Raw genomic sequence first — 25915 nt, 5'->3', positions numbered from 1 at the left:
AGGACATCAGCTGAACACAAGGAACTGCTAACATATCCAAAATCAAAGTATTTTGGTATCAGCCAATGGCAATGCAAATCTCCTTGGCCATATTTAAAAATACCCGGCAACACTCAGTACTGTGAGTTTGAGTGCAGTTTGATTTCTTCAATGTATGGAAATACATGGATTTTAATATCGCTGAGTCTGGTGTGGGCCTCATACTCACCGGCAGAATTAGGGGTAGAGGGCGAGTTTGCTTGGCTCCCGTGTGCAGACACGTTGGCTGCACTGACAGCAGTTTTGGCAGCATACATGTTGGCTTCTTCTTGGAATTTTCCAATGTTTTTCTTGTACCGGATTCTTTTGTTTCCAAACCAGTTGGATACCTGCAGGGAAGGAAGCGTGTGTGCTAATTTGTTTTGTGTTTCCCAGATATCTTTTATCAAAAGATAGCTTGGTCAAAATATGCTTTGTGTACATATTGATTTGAGCTTGTGCACCAAAACACATTAGCAGAATCAGTATAAGAAAGTATAGTCATAGCAGGTGTCGTGATGTGATGATTACAGAAGGTCAACTTTCCAGGGCTGAGCTTAGTAATAGTTTTTATCTGAATTTTAAGAAAGAAAAAAGAGTCAAAAGAGTCAAGCTTGGATTTATAAAAAATATAGAAAGCTATCCAAAAACTAGAGAGAACTTGAATTTCAAAATGAAAGTAGCAGGTAGCAGGTAATGTAATAGATGGGGCTAGGTTTTGGATGAGAGCACAAAATGATGAAATCAAGCATCTGCTAATGATCCACTTATAAGAATAAATATGGGATATGGTACACCTACTGTACACCATATTCCATCATCATTGAAAGTTAATAAGTGACGTCTGATAGGCAATTCAATTGAACTATGTATTCCTCAGCCAATCATCCAAATGTTTAAAATTACATTAGTTATTTTGCTGACACTTTTATCAAAAGTGACTTACAGTTGATCAGACTAAGCAGGGGCCAATCCTCCCTGGAGCAATGTGGGGTTAATCTTATTGTGGCCAAAATGGCGCTTGAACCACCAACCTTCCGGGTCCCAGTCAAGCAACTTAACCACTAGGCTATAGGCTGCCCCATAACAATATATAATCACAAAACACAGACATTAAGGCTGAATGGAAATGCTGCTGTGGATTTAGTGCCATGCGTCCAGAGTGGTGACATCATCAGTATGTCTCAGGAGGCTGCTGGAATCATCACTAAGCAACCATGAGTCACGTTTGTGAACTAAAGCTAATGTCCACTCCCACATAAAGTGGAGGGGATGTTATGAGGAAAACTCCCTTGAGAAAACTGATAAACAACATCAAAATGAGATTAGAAAACGCTGTGACAAGCACAGTTTCCATACTAGGGAGGAGGTGCACTTTTTAAATGTCTCCATAATAATACAGCAATGGGCCAATTTAAATAATTTCTTAATTGCTACCAATAATCAACAGGTAATGAGCACTTGAAAAGTGATACGATTCATCAAGCTCTAGAAGGTCAAATCCGAACAAAAATCGAATTTTTTCGCATTTGATTGTAAATGTAAATCATCTATAGCCCACTATCTATAGCACATGCTACGGACATTATCCAGGCCTGGCTTCCTAGTTGACGTGGTGTCAGTGGTGGATGAACTACACAAATCCTGTACTTGAGTAAAAGTAGAAATACCCTTGGTAAAATGTTATTTGAGCAAAACTAAAAGTCGTCTAGAAATTTCTACAAGACATTTAATCGTAGTAGTTTCCAAATTCCAGAGTACTACTTTGACTCAAGTAAAATTTTACCACGGGTATTTCTCAAGCTCAATACTCGTGTTCTTCGGTGACCTGACACTGGTTGAGGCGAAGGCTTACCTGTGAAACAGTAATGGAGCACTTTTTGGCCAGCTCCTCCTTGGCCTCCTCGCTTGGGTACGGGTTGCTGAGGTGAGAGTAGAAGTACTCGTTGAGTATCTCCGTCGCCTGCTTGTTGAAGTTCCGTCTCTTTCGTCTACACAGAGGGGACAGAGGGAACATAACAGTGAGGAACAGAGCTCAAAAAAACATCTTCTGGGGCCTCTCCATTAAAAACCAAAACCCAAACCTTGAAATATCATTACGCAGACTCCTCTGCAAATTTTGACACCGACATTTCGAGGACGGATCGACGCAGTGGCGGGTATAATCCTGTTACACCGAGGCGCCGTTACTGAGAATGTATGGTGCGTATTCATAATCAAAAACCCCAGACTCATTTTAATAGTAAAATATGAGGGGGAAACCGGCGTAAATGGCGTGAGATAACTCAACATCCTGTCCGTGTCCAATGGTCCACTTGGGTCGAGCTACGGGCGAAGCTACGCCTAATGAGGGCTTTAACATAGCCCAGAGGGACACTCGGCCTGCTCCCTCAATGGATCAGCGCTTCGCTGCGGAACGTCTGTCCCCAACCCCGAAAGGCGCGCTTCGGAAATGTAAATGTGCACAGCGTGGCTTCCCCCCAGCCGTAGGATTAATCGGCGTGGCTGAACGAGCTGGGGAGAGGGGGGTGGTGCTGTTCCCCGACGTTAAAGAAATAAATAATTTGCAGAGGAACGAGAAGGAAGAGCTGGAAGGAAGCGAGGCCCTCGTTGAGAGAGCGAAATTCGCCCGTGCTTGAGCGTATGCAAATCCGAAGTGTACGTCAATGGGAACGAGCGACTAGGATAAAAGAGAGAGGTTTTAATGTTGCTGCGCGTAGGCGAAATTGTTTGCGGTCTGCAGACGTGGCGCAGATCTGCCTGTCTGCCGCAGGTGGGTTCTGACTGTGTGTGTGTGTGTGTGTGTGTGTGTGTGGGGGGGGGGGGGTTTCATGCAGCCAGCAACGCCACTCTGAGCTAACTGCCAGGTGCCACTCAACCCCTTTATGTCCTTGCAATTAAAAATGTATGCATTTTTTTATTTTTACTTTTTTTTTAAATTTTGCGATTATACACTCAGTGAGGTATTTATTTAGGACCTTTTCATTATTCGTATTCTGCTGCGGTGCCAGTAAGCTGCTGTCTCCTCTCGCATTAACGACGCGTCTCACAAGATACTACTAGGCCGCTGAGGGACAGGGTCGTAAGGCGGTGTATCCCCAGCTAGCACTAATTGGATTAGATAGGGTATAATTGGCTACCAAATGGGGAAAAAACAACAAGAAGTGAATACTCAAACCACCCTGTCTGGCACTAACAATCATTTCATGGTCACTTCGATCACATTTCTTCCCCATTCTGACATTTGCTCTGAACAACAGCTGAAGCTCTTGACCACATCTGCATGCTTTTATGCATTTAGTTGCTCCCACATGATTGGCTGATTAAACATTTGCATGAACAAGCTGGTACAGGAACCCGAGGGACGGGCGGACTGACCTGGCGTCGAGGAATCGCGAGCGCAGGATCATGACGGCCTCGCAGGTGCTCTGCTTCAGCTGCATCTGGATGGAGCTGAACTTGCGGTGGATGATGCCCACCATCCTCTCGATCTCCTTGGGCGAGATGGGGCGCGTGCGGCTCTGCTCCCTCAGCAGGTTCATCACGTGGGTGGTGAACTCGTTGCACGCCTGCCACACAGAAGCACAAGAACTACGTTACACGTCGGAGAGAACCGAGAACCGAGAACCGGGTGGGGTGGTGGGAGTGGGGGGGGGCTAGTGGGATTTTTTCTGACGCCTCAACAAACGCGGGGGTGCTTCTGCCGCGAACCATCGAGCAATATCTGGCTAATATTAGCGGGCCCATCTGCAGAATTAGCGCAGAAAGCGGAGCCGTAATAACGTGGGGGCGGCAGCCGCTAGCGCGAGTGCAGCTGGCAATACTAATGAGATTAGCCGCTTTCCAGCGCCGGCGAGTGACAATATGGGAAAGTTTGCCCGCGTTTGCATGCAGGAGGGGGAGCGGGTGGATAAATACAGGATAGGGCGAGGACGGCACGGCGGGCGTTTGAAATGCGGAGCGCGAGGAGGCGCTTTTAGCCCCGGCTGTACGTGGGCAGGTTTGAATTCCTGCACGCTTATGAAGTGCGCTCCTCCTTGAACTTGGAGAGAGCGCTCGCTTTACATAATAAAAACCTGCAGGAGGCGCCTCCGTGAGCGGGGAGGGGGGGGGGGGGGGGAGACAGGCTTTTATTCCTGACGATGAGTACGCCCGTTTGCGCTCGACGGTTTTGAGACTCTCTCTCTCTCACTCTGGCTCTCTCTCTTTCTCCCCTCTCTCTCTCTTTCTCCCTCTTTCTCCCTCCCTCTCTCTCGTAGCCACCAGATGCTTTGGGACGGGGACTCTGTCCTCTGTCAGAACAGGGGTTCCGCCGCCGTTCGGAGACGGCACACGGCAGCTGGGCGGGAGGATATCAACGTAGCAGACGCACGGATGACATGTACGCATGACACGCGCTCCAAACGCAATTTCAGACAGGTACACACATGCGGAGACGGCTAATAAAAGCGAGAGGCGGGCAGCCGTTTTCCTGCTGTCTGTTATGGAGCCCGCATGATGGCGGAGACAGAGGGAGTTCTCATAAACGTTCTGATGAAGCAGAGAAGGCGGTCGACACAGAATAGGAAAAGGCCACAGACAGGAAGCACATGCACTACATGGGAGACAGTGCCCCCTTAACCTGCAACAATGCGCTTCATTTCATATGAACAGGTAAAAACAATAACAGAAATGTAGACTATGAAATAATGAAAAAGTTCTACATATTTTCTGTAGACAAAAAGCTATTTATCGAAGCCTGGAAAAACGGTAAAATCCAGGATACTGTATTTTTCCCTGAACTGGGTTCAGTACCACATCTAAAAGAAGAATGACATTTATTTGTTTTTAAGACACCGACTGATTATGTGCTGGACACATGCAAAGATGCAGGTTTTATTCATCCGCATGCAACGCTACTGAACATCACCAGAGTCTGGGTTGCCATCAAATTCTATTCTGAACTGACAGAGGGAAGTCGTTCTGTAAAACGACAGAGCAAGCATTTTTCGTACGCCCGTAAAAAAAAGGCACGTTTCTGAGTGTGTGGGGAAAGGAGTGCGCAGGGAGGAGTACCTGATTTCCGCTGCCACGACTCCCTGCGTAACTCTGACTGTCCCTCCATCCGGATACCATCTTAAATACAGTATATACATCGTCAGCATTGGGTGCTGGCCGGGTCACGTGATCAGTCACGTGACCCTCCACCTCATTTTAAATAGCTCTCTCCACCCATATGGCTAGGATAAAGCGATGGCAACCCTGCCTCCTGATAAATGCCGTGTTACCCTGCTGAAGCTAGGTTTTGAAATGGCTGGTAGCTGGATGACCAGTTCAGACCAGCTCCCGGCTTGACATTGTTTGACACCTGGTAGCTGGTTTTGAAACACCTGATAGCTGGTCGGCTCAGACAAGCTACCAGCACTAGCTGGTTGACCAGCTCATATCCAGCTAGACCAGCCTATGTCCAACTTGACCAGCTCAATTTTCAAGCTGGCATAGCTGAATTTTACAGCAGGGTACTTTTACATAGGATAACCAAAGTCAACAGTTTAGAGTTTGCTATGCTGCATTGCTTATATGCAGGGATTACCAGCCAACTGCTTACAGTTCTGAGTTGTACGAGTTAATTCATATTTCATGAGACAGAGCATGCATTCATGACAAAGCCACGGCAGACAGCACAGTTCGTTTCAGCATGCGTTGGTGGGAGGCACAGCATATATTAGCATGTAATCCAGTCATTTAAGGTTTGCTAATGAAGTGGTGGAGGATAAAAAGCAAGAAAGATCTAAAGGGATTAAGTACAAAGACAAACAACGACAACAACACCAGCATTTCTTTAGACACACGTAGCGGGGACGGCCTTCCAGTGGGTGGGCGCAGCGAATCTTATAAACTCTTCGCCGTCGAAGAAGAGCGCGATTCGTTCGCCTTCTGCCTGCGCGAGTGGTGGGCTGCTGAGGCTGGGAGGGCCGAGACTTCCCATCATGCAATGTTCTACTACCACGAGGGGCCGCTGTGGTTGGTGCCGCTCCTAGTGACAGCCAGCCAAAGGGAGCTGGTGAAACTTACACTCCCGGTGGTGAACAGGCCTACCCAAACACACGGCCAACTAAGAAAAAGATAATAAAAACAACTCTCCCTTCAGACCGCAATTATATCGCTATACTCCACACCAGGGATCATCAAATCACGGTCCTCAAGGGTTGAGAACTGCTGCTAAAGGGAGTGAGGTTGGAAGTCAGTAGCACTAACTGTTAAATTGTAAAATTAATTACATGGGAGAAAAGAAAACCAGGATTAGATTTGATGATCCCTGCTCTAAGCCAGGGGTGTCAAACGTCAGTCCTGGAGGGCCAGAGTGTCTTCTGGTTTTTGATGTGTTTTGGTGTGATGAATTTAATCTTTCATTGGCTAACATTGGCCCTTGCCCTAAGCTAACAACCCCAGGATACTACACTCACAAAGATACATTAACACAATAATAAATAATATTTTTCCATTAAAGGTACATTTTCGTTCATTTGAATAAATGATCTATTATATTGGATGGAGCGAGGTTAGGGAGTTAATAAGTCCTGTCCATGAAGGGCGCGGCGAGTGACTCTAAACGATAATCCTCTGAGCTCTTTCAAGACGACATCCACCCCAAGCACTACGTCTTTAATCTTTTCCCCCCGCAAAAACATGAAGGGGGATTCACCACCGCACTTCAATGAAAGGTTAGTGCGCGATAATCTGACAGCTCTGGAACAGATAAGAAAATTAATACGAGATAAAGCCGAGAGACGGCTCTCCGAGCCCGATATGCAAAGCAATGAGAACGGGAAGAGGAAAGGTGCGTCCATTTTAATGCGGAGGCTTGACTTTTAAGGGGCTTGTATATCCGGCCAAAAAAATTGGCATCCGAATGTAGCATGCACACCTTGGAGCTGGAGGTACAGATTTGGGTCACAAATGAGGTGTCAAACTACTCTAAATTATCTGTATGTGGGACAGAGGCAGACCTGGGTCAAATACGTCATTGTTTTGTTTTGATTCAAATACTGTTCTGTGCTCGACTGATCTTGCCTGGTGCAATTTAGCCAACCAAGTGGACCAGAAGGCGGGGTGCTTTTTCAGAGTATACCATAAGTTCCAATACACCAAGCTCAGTAAAGCGTAGAATAGCATTTGAATACAAAACAATGTATGTATGTATATATTGTATTTGACCCAGGTCTGACTGATACTCAAACAAAGCTTGTCAGGTGTCTTTTCCTGCCCTTTACTTTTCCGCTGAAAGGTGCAAAGTATTTGAATCAAAACGATGACGTATTTGACTGGACAGAGGGGGTACACGTGGGGATGTGGTATCGTCAGAGAAGGTGTCGTCAGGGTTAGGGAAAACGGGAGGGGGCGCGGGGAGGCTGACCTGCTCGTATTTCTCCAGCTCGGTGTGGTAGATCTGCCGGATCTGGGAGAGCTTGGCCCGGTAGTCGGAGTGTTCGGCAGAGTTGTCGGCGCCGGCCCCGCCCGTCGCTGCTGCTGCCGCCGCGGCCGCCGCAGACCCGCCCCCTTTCTCCGGCCCGGACACGCCCTCCGCCAGCAGCATGTTGTCCAATCGCATCAGCTGGGCGTCCGGGGGCTCCTCCTCCTGGGCGCCGCGGATACTCAGCACTGCGGGGGCACAAAGGGTCAAAGGTCGCAAGGTGAGTGAGGCGGTCACGCGCTGATCGGTCGTGGGCTGCTCGGGTGGGCCGAGCACGTGTGGACGCTCTGACAATGTCTGCATATTCTCTTTTCTCTCTCATCCTCACTCATGGTCCTGTAGAGCCACAGGGTGTGCTGGTTTTTGTTTTCGCCTTAATATCAGCAACTGATTCAGACCCAAGAAACCAAGTGAGGTGAGTTAACTGTCTAATTAACTACTGTAATTGATCAAGCAAGTGCTGTGTGAGGACCACATAGAAAAGAGAATATGCACATGTATCCTAGTTATATATCTATATATCATATCCTACCACAGGGTGGCATATGCCAATGTGCTTACAATGAGCAGCATAGTGCTTTGGTTACAGGATTAGCCAGCTAAGGTTGCAATGTTAGCTGTGTGTCATTATTTGTGAACATATAATTAAGACAAGGCTACTTGACCCACAGATTAGACCTGGGTCAATTAAGTAATTGTTTTGGATTCAAATACTTTTCTGTGCATGGCTGGGCCAACCAAGAGGACCAGAAAAGGGGGGGTTGCACTTTTCCATAGGTTCCATACACCAGACCAGCTCAGTAAGGCATAGAAAAGTATTTGAATCCAAAACAATGACGTATTCGATCCAGGTCTGCCACAGATTAGTGCAGGAGATAGATTGGTGACAAGATTCAAACATCGAGGGACACAGTGGGTAGAGTATGAAAACTGGTTTTAGACAAAATATAGCCAGTGATATACTTGTTTATTTATGCATGACAGTTTCATAGTGAGACTCACAAATTGTATCATATTCAGTTCCTCTTCATCCAAGTCTACACATTGCGTTCTCAGTAATTTAGCTATAAAATCTACCAATTTAGCTCGCTAGCTGTAAGTTTTTAGTTTACGCGTTACCATATTTAACTGCTCAAGTGCTGCAAATATATGACCAATCAGCACTGCACTTTCTTTCCATAGAAACTCACTCTGTCACAACAAGAAATGGTGCACATGACCCAGAGCAGCTGGAGAGACTGACTGAAACTAAGACGAAAGCTTACAAAATTTTGAATGTTAATAATTTTATTTAAAATGTCCAGGCATCTGTGTGGGATATGTGACAAAAGGCCAAAACGCAGAACTGTTATTCTTGCCCAAAATGTTCTTCTGTCCAGACTGAGAGGGACGATGAGTTCGCAAATGCACGCTACTTTGCACATTATCAACAACTTTGACAACTACAGCTTGACAAGGCTTTGCAAAGAGCTTCAGGAGCAAGGTGGTGAGGTCACATTCCAAAGAAAGTTCTAGGCCTGGGTGAGAGTGACCTCGTGCATAGAATAAGCGTGTTTCAGGGACCGTTCTCCAAAACTGCGGTATGGCAGTATTTAAAAAAGAATGCCACAGTATAAATTTAATACTGCTTCATACAGTATTCCTGGTATATCGCTGTGGCCTACAGACACAATAAAAAAAGGGCAACAGTCTTATTTAAGAGGAATAAGAAGACTTGTAATGCACAGTTCAGTTTATTTTTATAAATCTTTGAAACCATGTTTTGCTCAGACCACCACTAATAATATCCCACCAACCACACACACTCAGACCCTTCATATACCACCAGACCATTTATAGCGCCATAAAATACAGAAGAATTTGGCATCTACAAGATAAAAAATTCAATAATTATCAATGCTGCCCCAGAGTTCCGGGTCTATTGCTCCTGAACACGTACATCAGTACAAAAAACAAACAAACAAGAAATGCATTGTATACATTTAAAAAAAATAAAAATCAAAGCTTGGACTTACAACATATTACTGACAGTATGACTGCAACTTCATTGACAGACATCCACAAAGCCTGTTTCTGGCAGCTTAAAATGTATATACTTATCGTTACAGAGCAAATTAAACTGAAAAAAGGCCATCCACAAGAATCTGATTTTAACAAGCATAAAATGGCACAGCGTTTTGTGCATCACTGGTATATGGAATATGCTTTCAGAAGAACAAAGGCTAATCAGATGAGTTTAACCTCAATTCTTATTCCTATTTGAGGGGAAAAAACCTCTCTAGAACAGAGCACGCATTAATTGCTGAATTATCATTACTGCCTGGACGCCCTGTGTGGTCTGAAGGCGAGAACGATCCCCCGGCTTTTGGACCTTCCGGCCCTTTCCGCACGATCGGCACCACCCCGGAAACGGGCGCCTCCTCCGGGGACCACCAAACGCTCCCAGATTGGCCAAGGTCCGGAGGTGACATCACCGCGATATGGAAGATACGCTGCGCGGGGGAACAAGCACCAAAAAGTCCAGATGTGCAGAATTACGGGATTCTTTGTAGGCAATGAATCCATTATGGGCATGTCGTGATCTTGGAATTATATGGTTCTATCTATGTTCTGAGTATGAAATTCTGAAACTGAAATGTAGGGTAGTTCTTCATAGATCAAAATGACATACACCCTAGAAATCCTCTGAATGTACAACATCAAAATCCTATCCAATTGCCCTATAAACAACAGCAACTAGTTTTTTGTCAAAAACGCCAGTTAGAACCTTATAATTCGAAAGTCTGGACGTATTACTGACTGCAGCTCCTAATAACACACGCATTAGATGCTGAATCTCCCCACCGCTACAGGATGTGGTCAGAGTGACTGACGTGAAGACAGGCAGAATGCGCTGCGGAAGTCTCCGCGGGGCTGGAAGGGTTCTCCGTGGCTGAGAAAGCAGCTTTTTGCCGAGCACCGCTGCCCCCGCGGTCAAAGCCCAGAGCCAAGCCGCCCGCAGTGGGGCTGGCTACACGGCCAGGCCACCCCTAAGCCGTGGGGCTCAGTTTTATTTCTGTCCACTAGAGGGCTCCATCTGTGTTCTCAGAGAAAAACAGGGACTCCTTTCATTTCAGAGGTCTGGCGCCTGGTCGACTTCCAGTTAGGGTCTGATGCTCACAGCGGCTGGGTCATTCTGTGAAATTCAACCAGAGGTGTGGGAGCTGACCACTCCAATTTTGCTCAAATTTTGTGTAAATGTTTTATATATTCAATAAAGAATATTCAAAATATTAGCCTTATTGGATTTGTCATTGTAGGGGGTCTGGAACCAAAAAATCACTCACAAGTGGAAATTGGGGTTTGAGTCAAATTTGGAGCATCATATTTTTGGCAGGGGAAATCTGAGAATGTGCAGTCTGATGCAATTTTCTGTCAAGGTTCAGATGATGATTTTCATAATACTGCTCAGAAAAAAAGTTATGATCATTCATCAATTTTTTTTCAGTATTTGAAGGTTTACTACAACAGCACCACTTGGTGTATGACCTCTAAACTTCTAAGACTAGTAGATATTTTGATTAAGAACAGCCACAAGGAAAACGAATCGACACAAACCCCAATTTCCACTGAACTCACACACCTTTTCACGGAATGGCCCAGCTGCAGTAACAGTGACCACTGCACTCTTACACACGCATATGCACATACACACACACACACACACACACACACACACACACACACCAAACATTTGTACATGCCTGCATACACATACACATTGCACACACACATACACCCACACCAAACATTTGGACATACCTGCATACAAACACACACACACATTTCTCTAGCCACTTCTCAAACGTGTGGCCAGTGGCCTTATTCAAACAACTAATAGCCAATATTTTTCATCCGAGCCACAGTAAATCCAATAACAAACGACATTCGTGACAGTGACAAACAACGAAAAAGGCATTATTCCAGGACTTTGGATACTTCTCGCCGTGGGTCGCGAGCCGATCAAATTCGAGATTACAAGACCTCATAATTGCCTTCCCGTAATTAACGCTTATTATCAGGTGCCCCCATGGTTTGGGCCCCGTGTCGGGGGGAGTGACGGAGACCACTTCATTAATCCGCAGACAATGGGAGCGCTCGGCGCATTAACCCCAGACTGCGGCCTGGGCCCCCGGATCTCACCCGCCACCATGAGAACAGGGCCTGCTGTCTGTCGGGCTAGCGCGAGGGCGTCCAGACAACTCTCACCAACCGCCCTCCCCCCCACCCCATTCCCCTCTCCTTTCGAGTGGAGTCAGAAAGTGAACGTCACACTGCAAAAGAAAATGGGCTTTTAGTCTTGTAATACAACTCAAGATCTTTTTTCTTCTCTTAAGTAGGAAATATTAGCTTGTTTCAAATTACCGTTTGCTTGAAGAGTTAATTTTTTTTCATTGACAAAATCTTGAAAATTAGTCATCATTAGTAGAAAGTAATAGAAATAAGACTTTAAGATAATCAAGGTGAGACAAAGATACTTGTTAAGACCGACTTATTTTGTGTTTTTTTTTGCAGTGCAGGACAGTTGGTGAGGGGGTCAGGAGTTCAGGCCTCAGGCCCCAGCGCAGGGGAGATTGAGAGAGGAGCGGTCAGGTTCCTTGCGGTGACCGCAGGAACTGTGCAAACATCCTGCTTCATTAGTGCGTGTCCTTCGTGGCATTTGACAAGGTACGGGGAGACATCCCCGCGAGATTTTTCACCCTTTCTCGCCACGCGCCCCCCCCCCCCCCCCCCCCCCCCGCCTGTCCCCTCGCCCCTTCAGCCACGACCTTGGGCCCTTTTCCGAGAGACCCTTCCCCGCAACGCTCCGATTCTGAGCCCCCCCGTGAATAAGGGCCCGTCCAGGACGTCACGTGATTTACAAAGAGCCTCCCCCCTCATTCCGCGGGAGCCTTCGGTGTGGAGTATAAAACATTTTTTTTTGCGCCGTTGCCACCTCATAAATACCGGAGTCAATGGAGCGTGAAAATAAGTTTCGCGGGTTCCGCGCGTAAAATTAACAGTGAAACAGTGGCTCGGCGTTTTATCGCCCGCGACTTCTTTTTTTTCCTCCCCGAAAAAATGGTTGCCTTGGACCTTTGATCTGAAAACGCGTGTAATTTACGCCGGCGAGCCCAGGTGCGCCGCGCTCAATAATAAAAGGGTTTTTTTTTTTGGAACGCCGCCGGCCGACGAGATTGGCCGGGCCTGGGGGTGCGCGGGGTGACCGCTCGGGGCCGGTGCGATCATTTCAGAGGGATTCGGAGAGGGCCTTCCACGAGAGAAACTGTTCAAAAATTCGCCTGCGTAGACACATTCCAGAAATCCAATCCCTCTCGTAAAACATGATAAAATTAATCACAGAGAGAAAAAAATTGCATTGACTATGGATACAGGATAAAGAATAGGTGACTGAGGGAGGGAAAACGCACGCTCAACACTTCATTGGGGAGGCCTTTTTGCATTTCTGAGTGGCGGGCACCGTAACAAATTGAAGCCTGCGTTTTTTCCCCCGCAAAAAGCCATCAAGCGTCTAGACTGTCGCATGGAAATTGAACATAAAATCCCCTTGGTTTCATGCAACAATTCAGCTACTGCCAGACCTTGGTTTCACATTCTCCAGTGTTTATTTTACTTGGCCTAAGTACCTCCACCATCACTCTTTTAAAGAGAAGCTGCTCTGGCAAGAAGCAGCGATCCACCACGATTCATTAATTGTAAGTGTGTTTGAGAGAAAAAAAGACAAATTCCATTACACGCTATGCGAAGCCCTAAGTGTTTTTTGGTTATTTGTAGTAGACGGTTATTCATACAAAGTCGGTTGGTGGCTAAGTTCCCATGGAACGCTCTAAAAAATATAAAACAAAAACCCGAGAAGGCCGCTGACAAACTCGCTCAGTCAAACCTTTTGACTGTGATCCACTGCGAATGTGTCCAAAATGGAGTCCAAGTACCACTCTTCAGCTTTACACAAAGGGAAAGAGAATCTGAACTCTGTGTGGGTTAAAAGAAAGAGAGAGCGGTGGACTGAAATCATTACTGATGTTTAACCGAATGTTTGAAAAGTGGCGTTAAATTGGCACGCAAACTACAGCTCTACAGTGTTACAGTGTCCGGAGGGTGTAGATGATTCAGTTTTTATTTTGTTTTATTGTTTTTAAAGACGCACGCACAACACTTCATCGCTCCTCGCCGTTCGCACCTTAGCTGCCTCGATACCTCCTCGCCTGAAAGCCCCAAAATGGGCCTACACAAGCAGCGGGAATCATTTCTTAGCAAATAGGAGCTGTCACCGCTGAGGCGAAACCCCAAATCTTTATCATCTTTCACCCACTCTGACCCAGCCTTTGAAGTGCCTTTTTTCTGAGAAGCCGTAGAAGATTCCGGCGCGTGCTGCTTTTGTTGCGGCGCACTACGGAGGCGAGCTTTTCTTTCGCGGTTCGTCGAGGCCTTTATGGAAACATCTGCCAGCGAAAGGGGAGGGGAAAACAACGCGATAGACAGGAGGCCGCTTGGATGCGCCGTCATCAGTCATTGACAGCAGATCATTATACGCTGAGTCCTCTAAGGTCGCAGCCAGTAAACAGCTGCTACTGTACGTATAGCTTCTGCTCGTACCAACGACCTATTCTCCTCAGCCTCCAGTCAGATTTAAATGAGCCCCTTCGCATTTAATAACACTGCTCGGGCTAACATTACACTGTGTTCAACCCCGCTTGGGATAACAATACACTGTGTTCAACCCCGCTTGGGCTAACGTTTCACTGTGTTCAACCACGCTTGGGCTAACCTTACACTGTGTTCAACCACGCTTGGGCTAACCTTACACTGTGTTCAACCCCGCTTGGGCTAACGTTTCACTGTGTTCAACCACGCTTGGGCTAACCGTACACTGTGTTCAACCACGCTTGGGCTAACCTTACACTGTGTTCAACCCCGCTTGGGCTAACCTTACACAGTGTTCAACCACGCTTGGGCTAACCTTACACTGTGTTCAACCACGCTTGGGCTAACCTTACACTGTGTTCAACCCCGCTTGGGCTAACGTTTCACTGTGTTCAACCACGCTTGGGCTAACCTTACACTGTGTTCAACCACGCTTGGGCTAACCTTACACTGTGTTCAACCCCGCTTGGGCTAACGTTTCACTGTGTTCAACCACGCTTGGGCTAACCTTACACTGTGTTCAACCCCGCTTGGGCTAACCTTACACTGTGTTCAACCACGCTTGGGCTAACCTTACACTGTGTTCAACCCCGCTTGGGCTAACGTTTCACTGTGTTCAACCCCGCTTGGGCTAACCTTACACAGTGTTCAACCCCGCCTGGGCTAACCTTACACAGTGTTCAACCACGCTTGGGCTAACCTTACACTGTGTTCAACCCCGCTTGGGCTAACGTTTCACTGTGTTCAACCCCGCTTGGGCTAACCTTACACAGTGTTCAACCCCGCCTGGGCTAACCTTACACAGTGTTCAACCCCGCCTGGGCTAACCTTACACAGTGTTCAACCCCGCTTGGGTAACGTTACACTGTGTTACACGGTTTGACCGGAGCATTGTTTCAAACTACTGTCAGGTATCGTTATGCATCACCATAACCGTTAAATTACAGGTTACAGCGATTATAATATTTACAGTCTTAAGTGTTCGTGTCTTTGTTTGGCGGAGACGAATGCGATCGGCCGGCTGAGAAATCCAGTCGCATCCCGTTTTTGACCTCCCGCGACACAAAGCCGACAGGACGCCATTAGCGTTCAGCAGCGCGCGAGACGCTTCCACCTGCAGTCTGCTCGGGTTCGTCTGGAAAAAGAAATCTGATGAGGGCAAACGATGATTTATTTATTGTCCTTATCCTCAAGCGCGCAATTAAAAGCATGAAATGGATTATCTTAAATAAATACAATTAATAAGGAAAGGAGGGAGGTGGGTGGGGGGGGGGGGGGTGGTTCTGGCTTCTGGAAAATTCACTTGGCTGTGGGTCATAATTACGCTAACCATGGCAGGCCGCTTTATTTTGATTGGGTAATGACCGGCAAATTGATTTGTCCTAATGCTGCCAGCCTCAGGTCTGCTGCACTTCCCCATCCGCAGAGCCGCTGAACTTACTTAGCCACCCGCGGCCAAATGCACGGAGATCGCTCCGAGGGATAAACAATTATCCCTCCCGTCTCTGCTACACCCCCCCGCCGCCCCCGCCCAAATTCCGCGAGCGAGGCGCTCCTCCGAAGTCTCTAATGGACGCCTTTTCCCATTTGGAAGCGTTTCAAAGATGACTTGTTGTTAGACGAGGCCTTAATCTCCCTCCCCAGCCGCCTGGGTGCGATTCCCAGTCGGTAGGCGATTATCCGGCCTTCCGCCCGCGTGTTTCGAATCTGAGGACACGGTCGCGATGCTGTCGCCGGCGTGCGGGTGTGATGTTGTTGCAGCGACAGTGAAAACCTCCCATTTACTGATACCGGACCTGGGTCAAATACGTCATTGTTTTGGATAGTATTCTGTGCTCGACTGATCTTGCCTGGTGCAAGTGAGCCAACCGAGATCACCAGAAGGCAGGGTTTGCACTTTCTGATTATATATTTATAGGTATATGTATACATAAATTATATATTTGACCCAGGTCTTCAAACATTCAAACATGGAGGGACACAGAGAACAGACTGAAAAATAGATTTTTCACAAAAAATGGCCACTGATATGTGTGTTTATTTCTGCAGGACAGTTTAATGGTGAGAATCCAAAACAATAGTGTATTTGACCCGGGTCTGACTGAAACTCAAACAAAACTCATCAGGTGCGTCCCCCCTGGCTTTAGCACTGAAAGGAGACCCAGTTATCGGCGAGTGTCATATTGTGATCCTCTCTCCCCGAAAAAGCCGGCCCTGCAGTTGTCGCACGTTCAACGGACCCCGATACAGCCGGCCGAATGAACCGCCATCGCGCATAGCTCGGGGCAAACCCTCCGACACCAACCAAGCAAAACTAAAAAAGGAAAAAAGAAACGCAATCAACGTTTGGGTGGGGTGGAAGGGGGGTGACATCACTTCACCCTTTCGCCATCTGGCCTTTTCCAAATCAAATCAATATTTAATAAAAACCAGGGCCGTCGGCTTTGGCGGGGTAGATATTTTACTGTCCGGCCCTGTATCCGAGCATATTCATTTCATTTCCGGGAAGGGGACTCGGGGAAACATCCGTTTTTTAAGGCTGAGAAATTAAGCGTCCGGAAGGATTTACAAAGCCCTGCCGAACGGACTGCTCCAAACCCCCCTCTCCCTGCATCTTCGGAGAAGCATTCTTCTTGTTTAACATTCGCCGTCGTCTGTGTTTTTCCATTAACCAGACACCCTGAGTATGCGCTGCAGCGTAATGCAAGGCTACCCCTGAATGCTGAAATATTAATTGAACTGCTATAAACAGCGATAGAGATCATTTCACCTTAACCCTTGGTCCCTGGCAGGGTTTAATTGAACAAGGACAAAAGACAAATCTGGCTCCTCTCTCTCTCTCGCTCTCTTCATGTATAATTGAACCATGTCCAAAAGGATTGGTGGTGGAGCGGGGAGGGGGGGTGGACTAGAGAACATGGTGAATTAACAGCCTGCAGAATTAAATATTTAAATTACTTCAGGCCACCCAGCATGTAAATGACTGATCTGCAAAATAAGGGAAGTCTCCCCCGTTTTTTTTTTCGCGAGGCGTCAAAGCTTCCACAGCGTCGGGTCAGTACCAGCAAGCAGGTTTGGGTCAACACAGTATTTGTTTTGGATACAAATACTTTTCTGCTTTTGACTAAGCTTGTCTGGTGTATTGGAACAAAATAAATGGTCCCAGAAATGCAAACACTGCCCATCTGCGCCTCCTTGCAGGCTGAAATGCACCAGGCAAGATCAATAGAGCACATAAAAAGAATTTGCATTCAAAACAAATACTATTTGAACTAGGGTTGTTTTGAGCTACAATAGATTGAGGAATCGGCAATCTCTACTCCTTGATTTTTTGATATGAATATATACACTCAGCGAGCACTTTATTAGGTATTTATTACACTTCTTTTTTTACTTATTGGTCTTCTACTGCTGTAGCCTATCCACTTAGAGGTTTGACGCGTTGTGTGTTCAGAGATGCTCTTCTGCATACCACTGTTGTAATGAGTGGCTATTTGCTGTTACATTCCTGTCAGCTTCGACCAGTCTGGCCCTTCTGCTCTTAGCTCTCTCAGTAACAATATGTTTTTGCCCGCAGAAGTGCTGCTCACTGGATGTTTTTTGGCCAGTGCACATCCAATGAAGGTCATGTAAAAGAAGTACACAAAGCGAGAAAAGAAAAGGCTAACTTATCCGCACACTAATGTTATTGCTCCCTGGTAATTATTCCATTTACACAATCTGAAAAAATATTTTTTCATAAACCTTACATTGAAGCGATTCATTGTTTTTTTACGCAATTAAAGGTATAATAGGTAATTTCGGACTCCTAACAGTCAAGAGAGGAATTGCAGCAACAAAAACACAACCGCAACATTGTTTATCCAACCCCTTCCCTGTGAGCTTGAATTATTGTACAGCTATACGATGTTTTGGTACAGAGTGCCGGCCCGTCAACTGTATATTTGAAACCCGAATTTAAACACAGGCAGAGGGTGAGTCAACATGTCAGTGACCCTTTTTCAATGATAGGAAGGGATTTACAATGGTCTTGTAACAATGTTTTAACACAAAAATCCTGTTGCCTGTTGTATCTTTAAACTTGCAGTGGCTGGTGCTCAAAAGACCTAGCTGCTCTGTTGAATAATAGACCATTTGCCTAAATAAAATGGCACTCTTGGACAATGTTCAAGTGAGAAATACATTTTGACACAGCAATGGTGCTGCTCTGTAGGCATGAAGCGCATCCATGTCAAATTCAGTCCCGTTTGGCACAGTGACAGCACTGAGTATATTAACTGTCTAACTGTCGACTACTAGGCTAAACTTGGTTGTGGCCTCAGACTTGTGGTTCCCATTGTATGTTTGCTTGATTTACCTGAGAAGTTGAACTAGCCGCGCATATTGACGATCATTTCTACATCGGGTAGCCTGCACAGTAAAGTGATGAGGTACGGATGACATTACTGAAGATGGGGGTTTCTCCCCAAACTTTGGATGATATGCATATGTTATTATAGATGGTAGTTTTAAGCATATCATCCATTGTGGTGGTAGTCAGATTATTTTTCAGAAATAGTCCCAGTTATTTTTCAGAAAGAATTGTATCGAGTGTTGCTGGTTGTCACCCTTAAATGTATCCAACTGAACAGATGCACGGAGCTTACTGTGGCAACACCGGGGCTTGAACCACTGACCTTCCAGGTCCCAGGCATGTACTGCAGCCACTAGGCTACATAAGAAACCACATAAGAGTAAAATACTCATGGAGATTGACTCATTTTTTGGTTTTCGTGATGTATATGAATAAACACACAAACAAGACCGCTCGGACAGGAGTGCTCCACTACAGCGGGTCAGCCAGTGGGTCCCCGGCTTCTTGCGAGCGGTTAAATGAAAGCATGTTTAATTAATGACGTTGGGAGTATTCCGTCACAATTAAGAAGACGTATGGTCAAACGAGCGAGCTGTGATGTCTCTGACAGAGACGATCAGGCCTCCCCCGCCTGAGACGGCCGGACGGTCAAGCAACGTCGTAAGGCGATCCGCCCGTCACAGGCCGGGGGAGGGCGAGGGCGACTGAAACGGATACCAGATGCCAGGCAGGCTATCCGATAAGACGAAACTTCTTGTCAGTTCCATCCGCGGCATTGTTTATTTATCGCCACGTCCTTTCAAAAAGCGCCCCTTCTCTAGTCCTTTGACAGTTCCTTATGTGTGTACCTTTCAAGTGTTGTACTGAGGGGTTAGAACTGCACAGTTTGATGCACACAGTTAAAGTAGCGACTGACAGGGGAGCACAGGGGAACATGCTCTATTGCACCGTTGTGAATGCGCAGCAGCAGCACAGGAAAGCGCTTTCTAAACTACTGCCATCCAGTTCCTCACCTGGGGCTCTCGTGTTATTCGGAAGCACACGACAGCAGGCCACAAAAAAGCACAAAGGGAATATGCACCCTGGTGTAAAACTCCAGCTATGACCAGCTTGAAATGACCAGCTACCAGTTGTTTCGAAACCTAGCTGGCCAAACTATGTTGAGTATGGAACTGGTCTGAACTGGTCAACCAGCAATTTCAAAACCTAGCTTTTTTTTTCAGCAGGGTAGCATTTTTGGGGAAGATTAGGATCGGTCATTGTAAGCTCTCAAATAAATAGGAACTGTTTTGAAAGTCACCAAGACAACAAAAAAATTCCTAAAAGTGTAGTTAAAAAATAAAAAAACTTAGCTTTCAGACAAGCTTTGATCAGAAGCTTTCTGAAATATTGTATTACTACAATTGGAAGAATAGTTAAACAAAAAAAGAAAGAATCTTGAGGTAAAGCAAAGCTTTTAGCCTAAATAATTAACCCTATCCGGTTGGGCTTGGGTCAGCTTGTTTGGAAGAATTTATAGTGACAATGCGAGCCCTATTTGTTTGCATTGGTGATTCAGTGGGAGCACTTCATTGTGGCTTTAGCAGTTAATAAATCATGGCGGCGGCCCCTGCTCAACGCGGGCGTGTGTGACGGTGGGCCTGTCACATAGCGGGCGCGGGAGCCAAAGTGACAGCTACATGCTAATTCAACATCAGCATCATTCATTATGGCAATGCGGCACGCCACAATGGGGAGGGAACCGGAGCACATGGAGGATACGACAACACGGATTAACCTGTTCAGATCAGGCCCCTCTCTCTCGGTCTCTCTCCCTCTGTCAGTCCCTCTCCCAAAACTACATGCATTTCTCCAGTATATTTTACACCTCAAATGCCAGAGATGTTCCTGTTTTTGCCCTTTTTTGTTGCCTATTCCTGCTACGCTACACAGTCTCACCCCCTCCCAAAAAAATGAACTTCATACATTTTCTACATTATATTTTACACCTCAAATGCCAGATGTTCCTCTTTTTGCCCTTTTTTGTTGCCTATTCATGCTTAAATGTGTGTAAAAGGGGAATATACCATAGTAGTGGGGGTGGATCTTTATATGCCCGCATACTGCTTGGAATTGATAGCAATGGTACGCTAACAAAGTGTCTCCCTCACCCTCTCTCAGAAAAATCAATTACATACATTTATACAGTATATTTTACACCATTTTACTTGCTGTTTTTGCCATTTTTTGTTGCCTATTCATACTAAAATGTGTGTAAAACAGGAATAAGTGGTGGAAGTGGAGCCAGCTATCTGCTAGACCACTATTCTTAAAATGCAATGATATTAAAAATATCTATTTTAAATCTTGACAGGCCCACATACTGCTTGGGACTGATAGCGATGCTACGCTAACAAAGTCTCTCTCTCGCCCTCTCCCAAAAACTACATACATTTCTACCATATATTTTACACCAGAAGTACTCAAATGCCAAAGAGGTTCCTGTTTTTGCCATTTCTTTTTGCCTATTCATATTAAAATGTGTGTAAAACAGGAATATAAGTGGTGGCGGTGGTGGTGGAGCCAGCTATCTGCTAGACCACTCTTCTTAAATGCAATATTAAAAATATCTATTTTAAATCTTGACAGGCCCACATACTGCTTGGGACTGATAGCGATGCTACGCTAACAAAATCTCTCTCTCTCCCTCTCCCAAAAATATAAATTACATACAGTTCTACCGTATATTTTACACCAGGGGTACTCAAATGCCAAAGAGGTTCCTGTTTTTGAATTGTATTTGTTGCTTAATGCTTAAATGTGTGTAAAACAGGAATATAATGGTGGTGGTGGAGCCAGCTATCTGCTAGACCACTACTCTTAAAATGCAATATTAAAAATATCTATTTTAAATCTTGACAGGCCCACATACTGCCCGGGATTGATAGTGACGCTACGGTAACAAAGTACGCTGGAGGCTCCTCTGGCGGAGGTCTGGTCTGCGAGCCTCTGGGAGCTCAGTTGCGCTCCCCCCCAGTACTCAACGACCAAAACAAACACTCAGTAAATGGAGAGAGCGGTAAAAAGGTTATAAAACAATTGAGCTGTCCTTTATAAGGCTCGCTCTCGTCCCCGACCGGGAGGAGAAACATCCTCTGACCGGCTCGCAGCTTGTTAAGACTGACGAGGGGTAAGGCGGAGGGAGAGAGTGAAGGGAGGGAGGGGGGGGGGGGGAGAGAGAAAGGAATGGAATGAGAGAGTAAGGTGTCAATTAAAAAAATGAACCCTGGCGCATTTCGGCGTTGACAGCTGGCGGGAGCGGAGCTGACAGCCGTCACATTAGCCTGCTTTGGTGGCTTCTTGTGTTTTGCGGTCCCCTGAGTTCGGCGACCGGTAACTCTGAAGCGAGTGGGCAGGCAGTTCATTCAGGGCGTTTGTGCACCTTCCCCCTCCGGCTATCTCTAATAATGGTAATTACAATCATCGGAGGCTTAAGCAGGCCAAGCCAGGCCTAGGGGCAGCTTGTAATGAAGCAGTCGGCGCTGCAGGAAAGACGTTTTTTAGACCCCTTTATTCGAAGAGAATGGCGTGCATTTAGAAGAACGCTATTCATTATTCAAAAAAGGCAATATATTAGGCCTGAGGCCAGGCGTTGTCTCCTCCCTTTTTAAAAAGTGTCTGCAGATATATATGATATTATAAACTTGGTTTAATCAAGCGCAGGCTACCAATCCCTAGCCTGGGGCTTGATTACATGTGCAGTGGTATTACTCAGACACGACTCACGACGTCAAACCTGGTCCAAACACGTTTTCAAACAGACATAAAATTGACCGCAAAATGTATACGTGTGTAATACAATACCGTGTTTTCTCTCAGCGCCTTCAGCCGTGGTCCTAAGCTCCGTTACACGTGGTGACATAACCGTGGCTATATTTACACATCTCGGTGTCAGCACCGGCAGTAGACGTAGCTGTTCAGAAACGCGGCGCGGAGAAGCCGGGGCTGGCGTCGTAAACATTACTGTACAGCCGGGCGGGCTCCAGACCGGGGCCTTCAGGCCCTGGGGGAAGGCCGTGATTGGACTGTCATGTCATTAACGGCGCCCCACCTCAATTCCCGGCTCCTTATTAAAGCCATTCATTCAGGAGGCTAAATGAACATGTCACTCGCTTAAGCTGGGCCGAATATTGAGATGGCCGGCGTCGCCGTGAGTCGAAGGGAATAAAAACCAAAAAGAGGGGGAGGGGGCGGTGGAGGGGGGGCTAGCGTCTGACATGGCTCACCCAGTGATTCACCCCCCTCCGAGCAGCTTGAATCGGAATGACGTAGAGTACCTGTCCTGGTCCTGTGTGTTGTTTTAATGCAGGATATAGAATGTTTTTTTTAGGGGGGGGGGGGGGGTGACATTGCCAAAACCAGCCAAAACACATGGGAGGATTCCCCATCGAATCCAAGATCGTCCGAACTAAGACAAAACATTCTCGCAAAGTTGCTGCTATGCAGAGGCAATATCGTGACATTTACAAAGCATTCCAGTAACATTATGAGCACATTTTGTGTTAGCTAACAATACAACCCCTGAGGTTGCCATTACTGCCATTTGTCCATTCACTCATGGCTGTTTACAAAATGGAGGGGTCGATTTAGGTTGCTGTTCCTGGGGGTCATCACTTGGGCTTCGTGCTCATCGGACCTATGCCTGTGGCAGCCGCTCGCTGTAGCATGGCCGTTCAAAAAAGAAATATTCCTCAGAATACATGAGTCTAAAGTAGCTTCTACAAAGAGTGCTGTGTTCATATGAAACCAATATGGTGGTAATGAGCAGGCTTACATGTATCTATTGCCATTGGTCTTCGATGATATTGCTGTATAAAAAAAGAATATAAACAAGTCCAGAAATCTTGGGCCTGGATGGACAAAAATAAGGTACTCTGCAGAGAAGTTAGACAGAAAACGGGATATAAAAAATGCTGGGCAATTTATGGAAGCCATAGCTCAGGGGCCACAGAAAGAGGCTGGGCCCTTGAGGAGCCGCCCAAGCAGACAAAGGGGGTCTTCGAGCAAGCTCTTCCTGGCCTGGCCCGCCCACGTGGCGCATTTCGTAAGTTTCTGCTCTTTGACTGCCGATGAGTTTATGTAAAAGTAATTAACAGTAATTAATCCTTAATTACAGTAATTAGCCCAGTCGCAGTAAATTAAACCACATCTGGAGCGGATGAGGGCTGGCGAGCGTCGGGTTTGACAAGGGGAGATGCTGAGTTCATCTGACAGCGTTTGTTTTGGTCTACCTGTTATGCCGCCGGCCTCCTTTGCATGAGCGTTGTTTGTTGTTTTTTTTGGGGGGGGTCCTGTTTTAACCCCTCCAGCACGGACTCCTCCTCAGCCGGCAATGCGCACGGGGGCAGGGGGGCAGGGGGGAGGAGGGGATTTCAGGGAGGACAGATATGGGAAAGTTTCCCTTAAGCTACCATGTAAAGACACACACCATATGGCGGCTTATAAACAGAGCACACATTGCCTGTAGTCTTCAGTCCTCGTCCGGTTTTTCTGTTATACACACATAACGCATGACATAACCGGACACCCAACCATTACTTTGGGTAATTCGTCTCTTGGGATTATCACAATTCCCCCTCCGTCCATTTTAGATCCAGGGCTCCGCTTCGAAAGTTTTTGGTCGGCCGAAAGACAGAAACGCGGCGAAACATTAGCCATTTTCATTTCATTTCCTGTTCGTTACGCGGGGCTAAATCAAAGTGGCTGATTCGGATCTCCGACACATTATTGCTTTGTGACGACACGTAGTTCGCAATATTGGATCCAAAGTGTAGATACATCAGAGATGTAGACCAAATTAACCCCCTGCTCCCACGGCGGGCATAAGGCGAAGGGGACACTTCTACCTTTATTACCGAACGAGTGCGCACGAGGCGGGAGCTGCAAGGTGTAATGCAGTATTAATGCAGTCTTCAGCCGGTGGAACTAGAAGATGTTTCTGCTACCACCGGTGTGAGAGCCCTCCCTTCGAAACACCTACGTTTTTCCCCCCGCGTTCTTTGCTTTTTCGGAGATAAATAATGCATCGGACGACGAGTCTTCGCTGTCGCGGTGGGGAATCTCCAGCTCTTCCCCATACTCTTCCAACCGCCGCTTCCCAAAACAAAAAAAAAAAGCCCTGCACTCTGCTCCCTCCCTGTTCTCCGGCTCCGGATTAATTACACACTTTAATGAGATGAATTATTAATGGCGCTCTTACTTGGCAGTTTAAGGAAATGCAGCGGAGCAGTCAGTAGAGAGCAATGGCTTTCTGGGTCCTCATTATAACATCACACTGCGCCTGTGGGACTGATATCGTATAGTGATAGAAATAATAGGATTTCGAATTTCACATAATGCGCGTACGGGTAAGCCGACACGAGCCCTAATATATTCAAAAGGGAGCACGGTGACGTGGAGAGGATGAAATTATGTCGTCTTAATTGCAGGCCAAAGAGAAATTAACGGAAGCCCGGAACGGAGCTTTGAGGCCGCGAGCGCGTTCCGCCAGGAGACGGGCGCGCTGTTCAAAATGGAAGAAGTGCCGGGAGGAATTAACGGGAGGGCGCCTCGTTTGCTCCCTTCTGCCGCGCGCGAGACAATGCAGTCGTTTCTCCGCGGGGACCCTTTCATGCGATACCGTGCTTCTCTTTCCCACTGACACTTGCTTCGGTGCGACTACGCACGGCTCATCCGTGTATGTGATTTTGGGAGAAAATAATTCATGTACGGGCTGCGTCTTAGAAAAAATAAAAAATAAAATAAAGACGCTCGCTGTCAAGCTTTGTGGAAAAAAACAAAACAAAACAAATAACCGTATAACTATTGCAGATAGCGGATGGCAATAAAAACAAAAAAAGATACAGTTGATGATGCACTGCGCTCCGGCCCATAGATAGTTAGATTTGGTATGAGGAATCGATGAGCAACAAAAACAGCAGGGCTAGGGAATGCAAGGGTAAGCTTGAGTACGACAAGCCAGGCCCACTGACAAGTGACAGGAAGTGGCTCCTAGGAGACCGCATATTTGTGTCCTGTGGGGAGAGACTCCGGGTTTCTGGAACGGGACCGAATGACAGCTTACAGGCGCAAATATCATCTCAGAACAGGACACATACAGTGGACCTAGGGCGCGGGCGCCCTCCTCAGAGACAGTACTGTTTTACAAGTCAGACCTTGCCAAGTAGATAATCAAGTCTCGTGGCTGCTTGTTCAGAAGCAAAGCGAAGCAACGGCTTTTCTAAAAATTACAATAAATATGTAGCGCTCATTGTTACTATATTCCTGCTGCAACCCGGTCTGCACTTTCGTCACGGACTATGTTCAGTAGAAATCCCCCAAAGATTTACGAAAGCTTTGTTAGCTCAGAAGGACAAAAATGATACTAT

At 46.5% G+C, this 25915-nt stretch overlaps 1 protein-coding gene across 4 annotated transcripts in view; it reads right to left on the bottom strand.

Moving 5' to 3' along the window:
- Nucleotides 1-25915, bottom strand: part of pbx1b (pre-B-cell leukemia homeobox 1b) — an 86770-nt gene that overhangs the window by 11769 nt on the left and 49086 nt on the right. For 2 of the 4 annotated variants that reach the window (XM_061240180.1, XM_061240182.1), the window contains exons 3-7: nt 7415-7659; nt 5074-5133; nt 3397-3587; nt 1874-2009; nt 209-368 (exon numbers count right to left, since the gene is read on the bottom strand). In XM_061240180.1, coding sequence (XP_061096164.1) covers nt 209-368; nt 1874-2009; nt 3397-3587; nt 5074-5133; nt 7415-7659 — 792 coding nt within the window. The remainder of the gene's footprint in view (nt 1-208; nt 369-1873; nt 2010-3396; nt 3588-5073; nt 5134-7414; nt 7660-25915) is intronic. The other 2 variants (XM_061240181.1, XM_061240183.1) reach the window with 1 other exon arrangement.

This window comes from Conger conger, chromosome 4 (assembly GCF_963514075.1).
Source record: "Conger conger chromosome 4, fConCon1.1, whole genome shotgun sequence".
Taxonomy (NCBI): domain Eukaryota; kingdom Metazoa; phylum Chordata; class Actinopteri; order Anguilliformes; family Congridae; genus Conger; species Conger conger.
The sequence above is the reverse complement of the archived record's forward strand: the minus strand, read 5'-3'. Positions and strand labels throughout refer to the sequence as shown.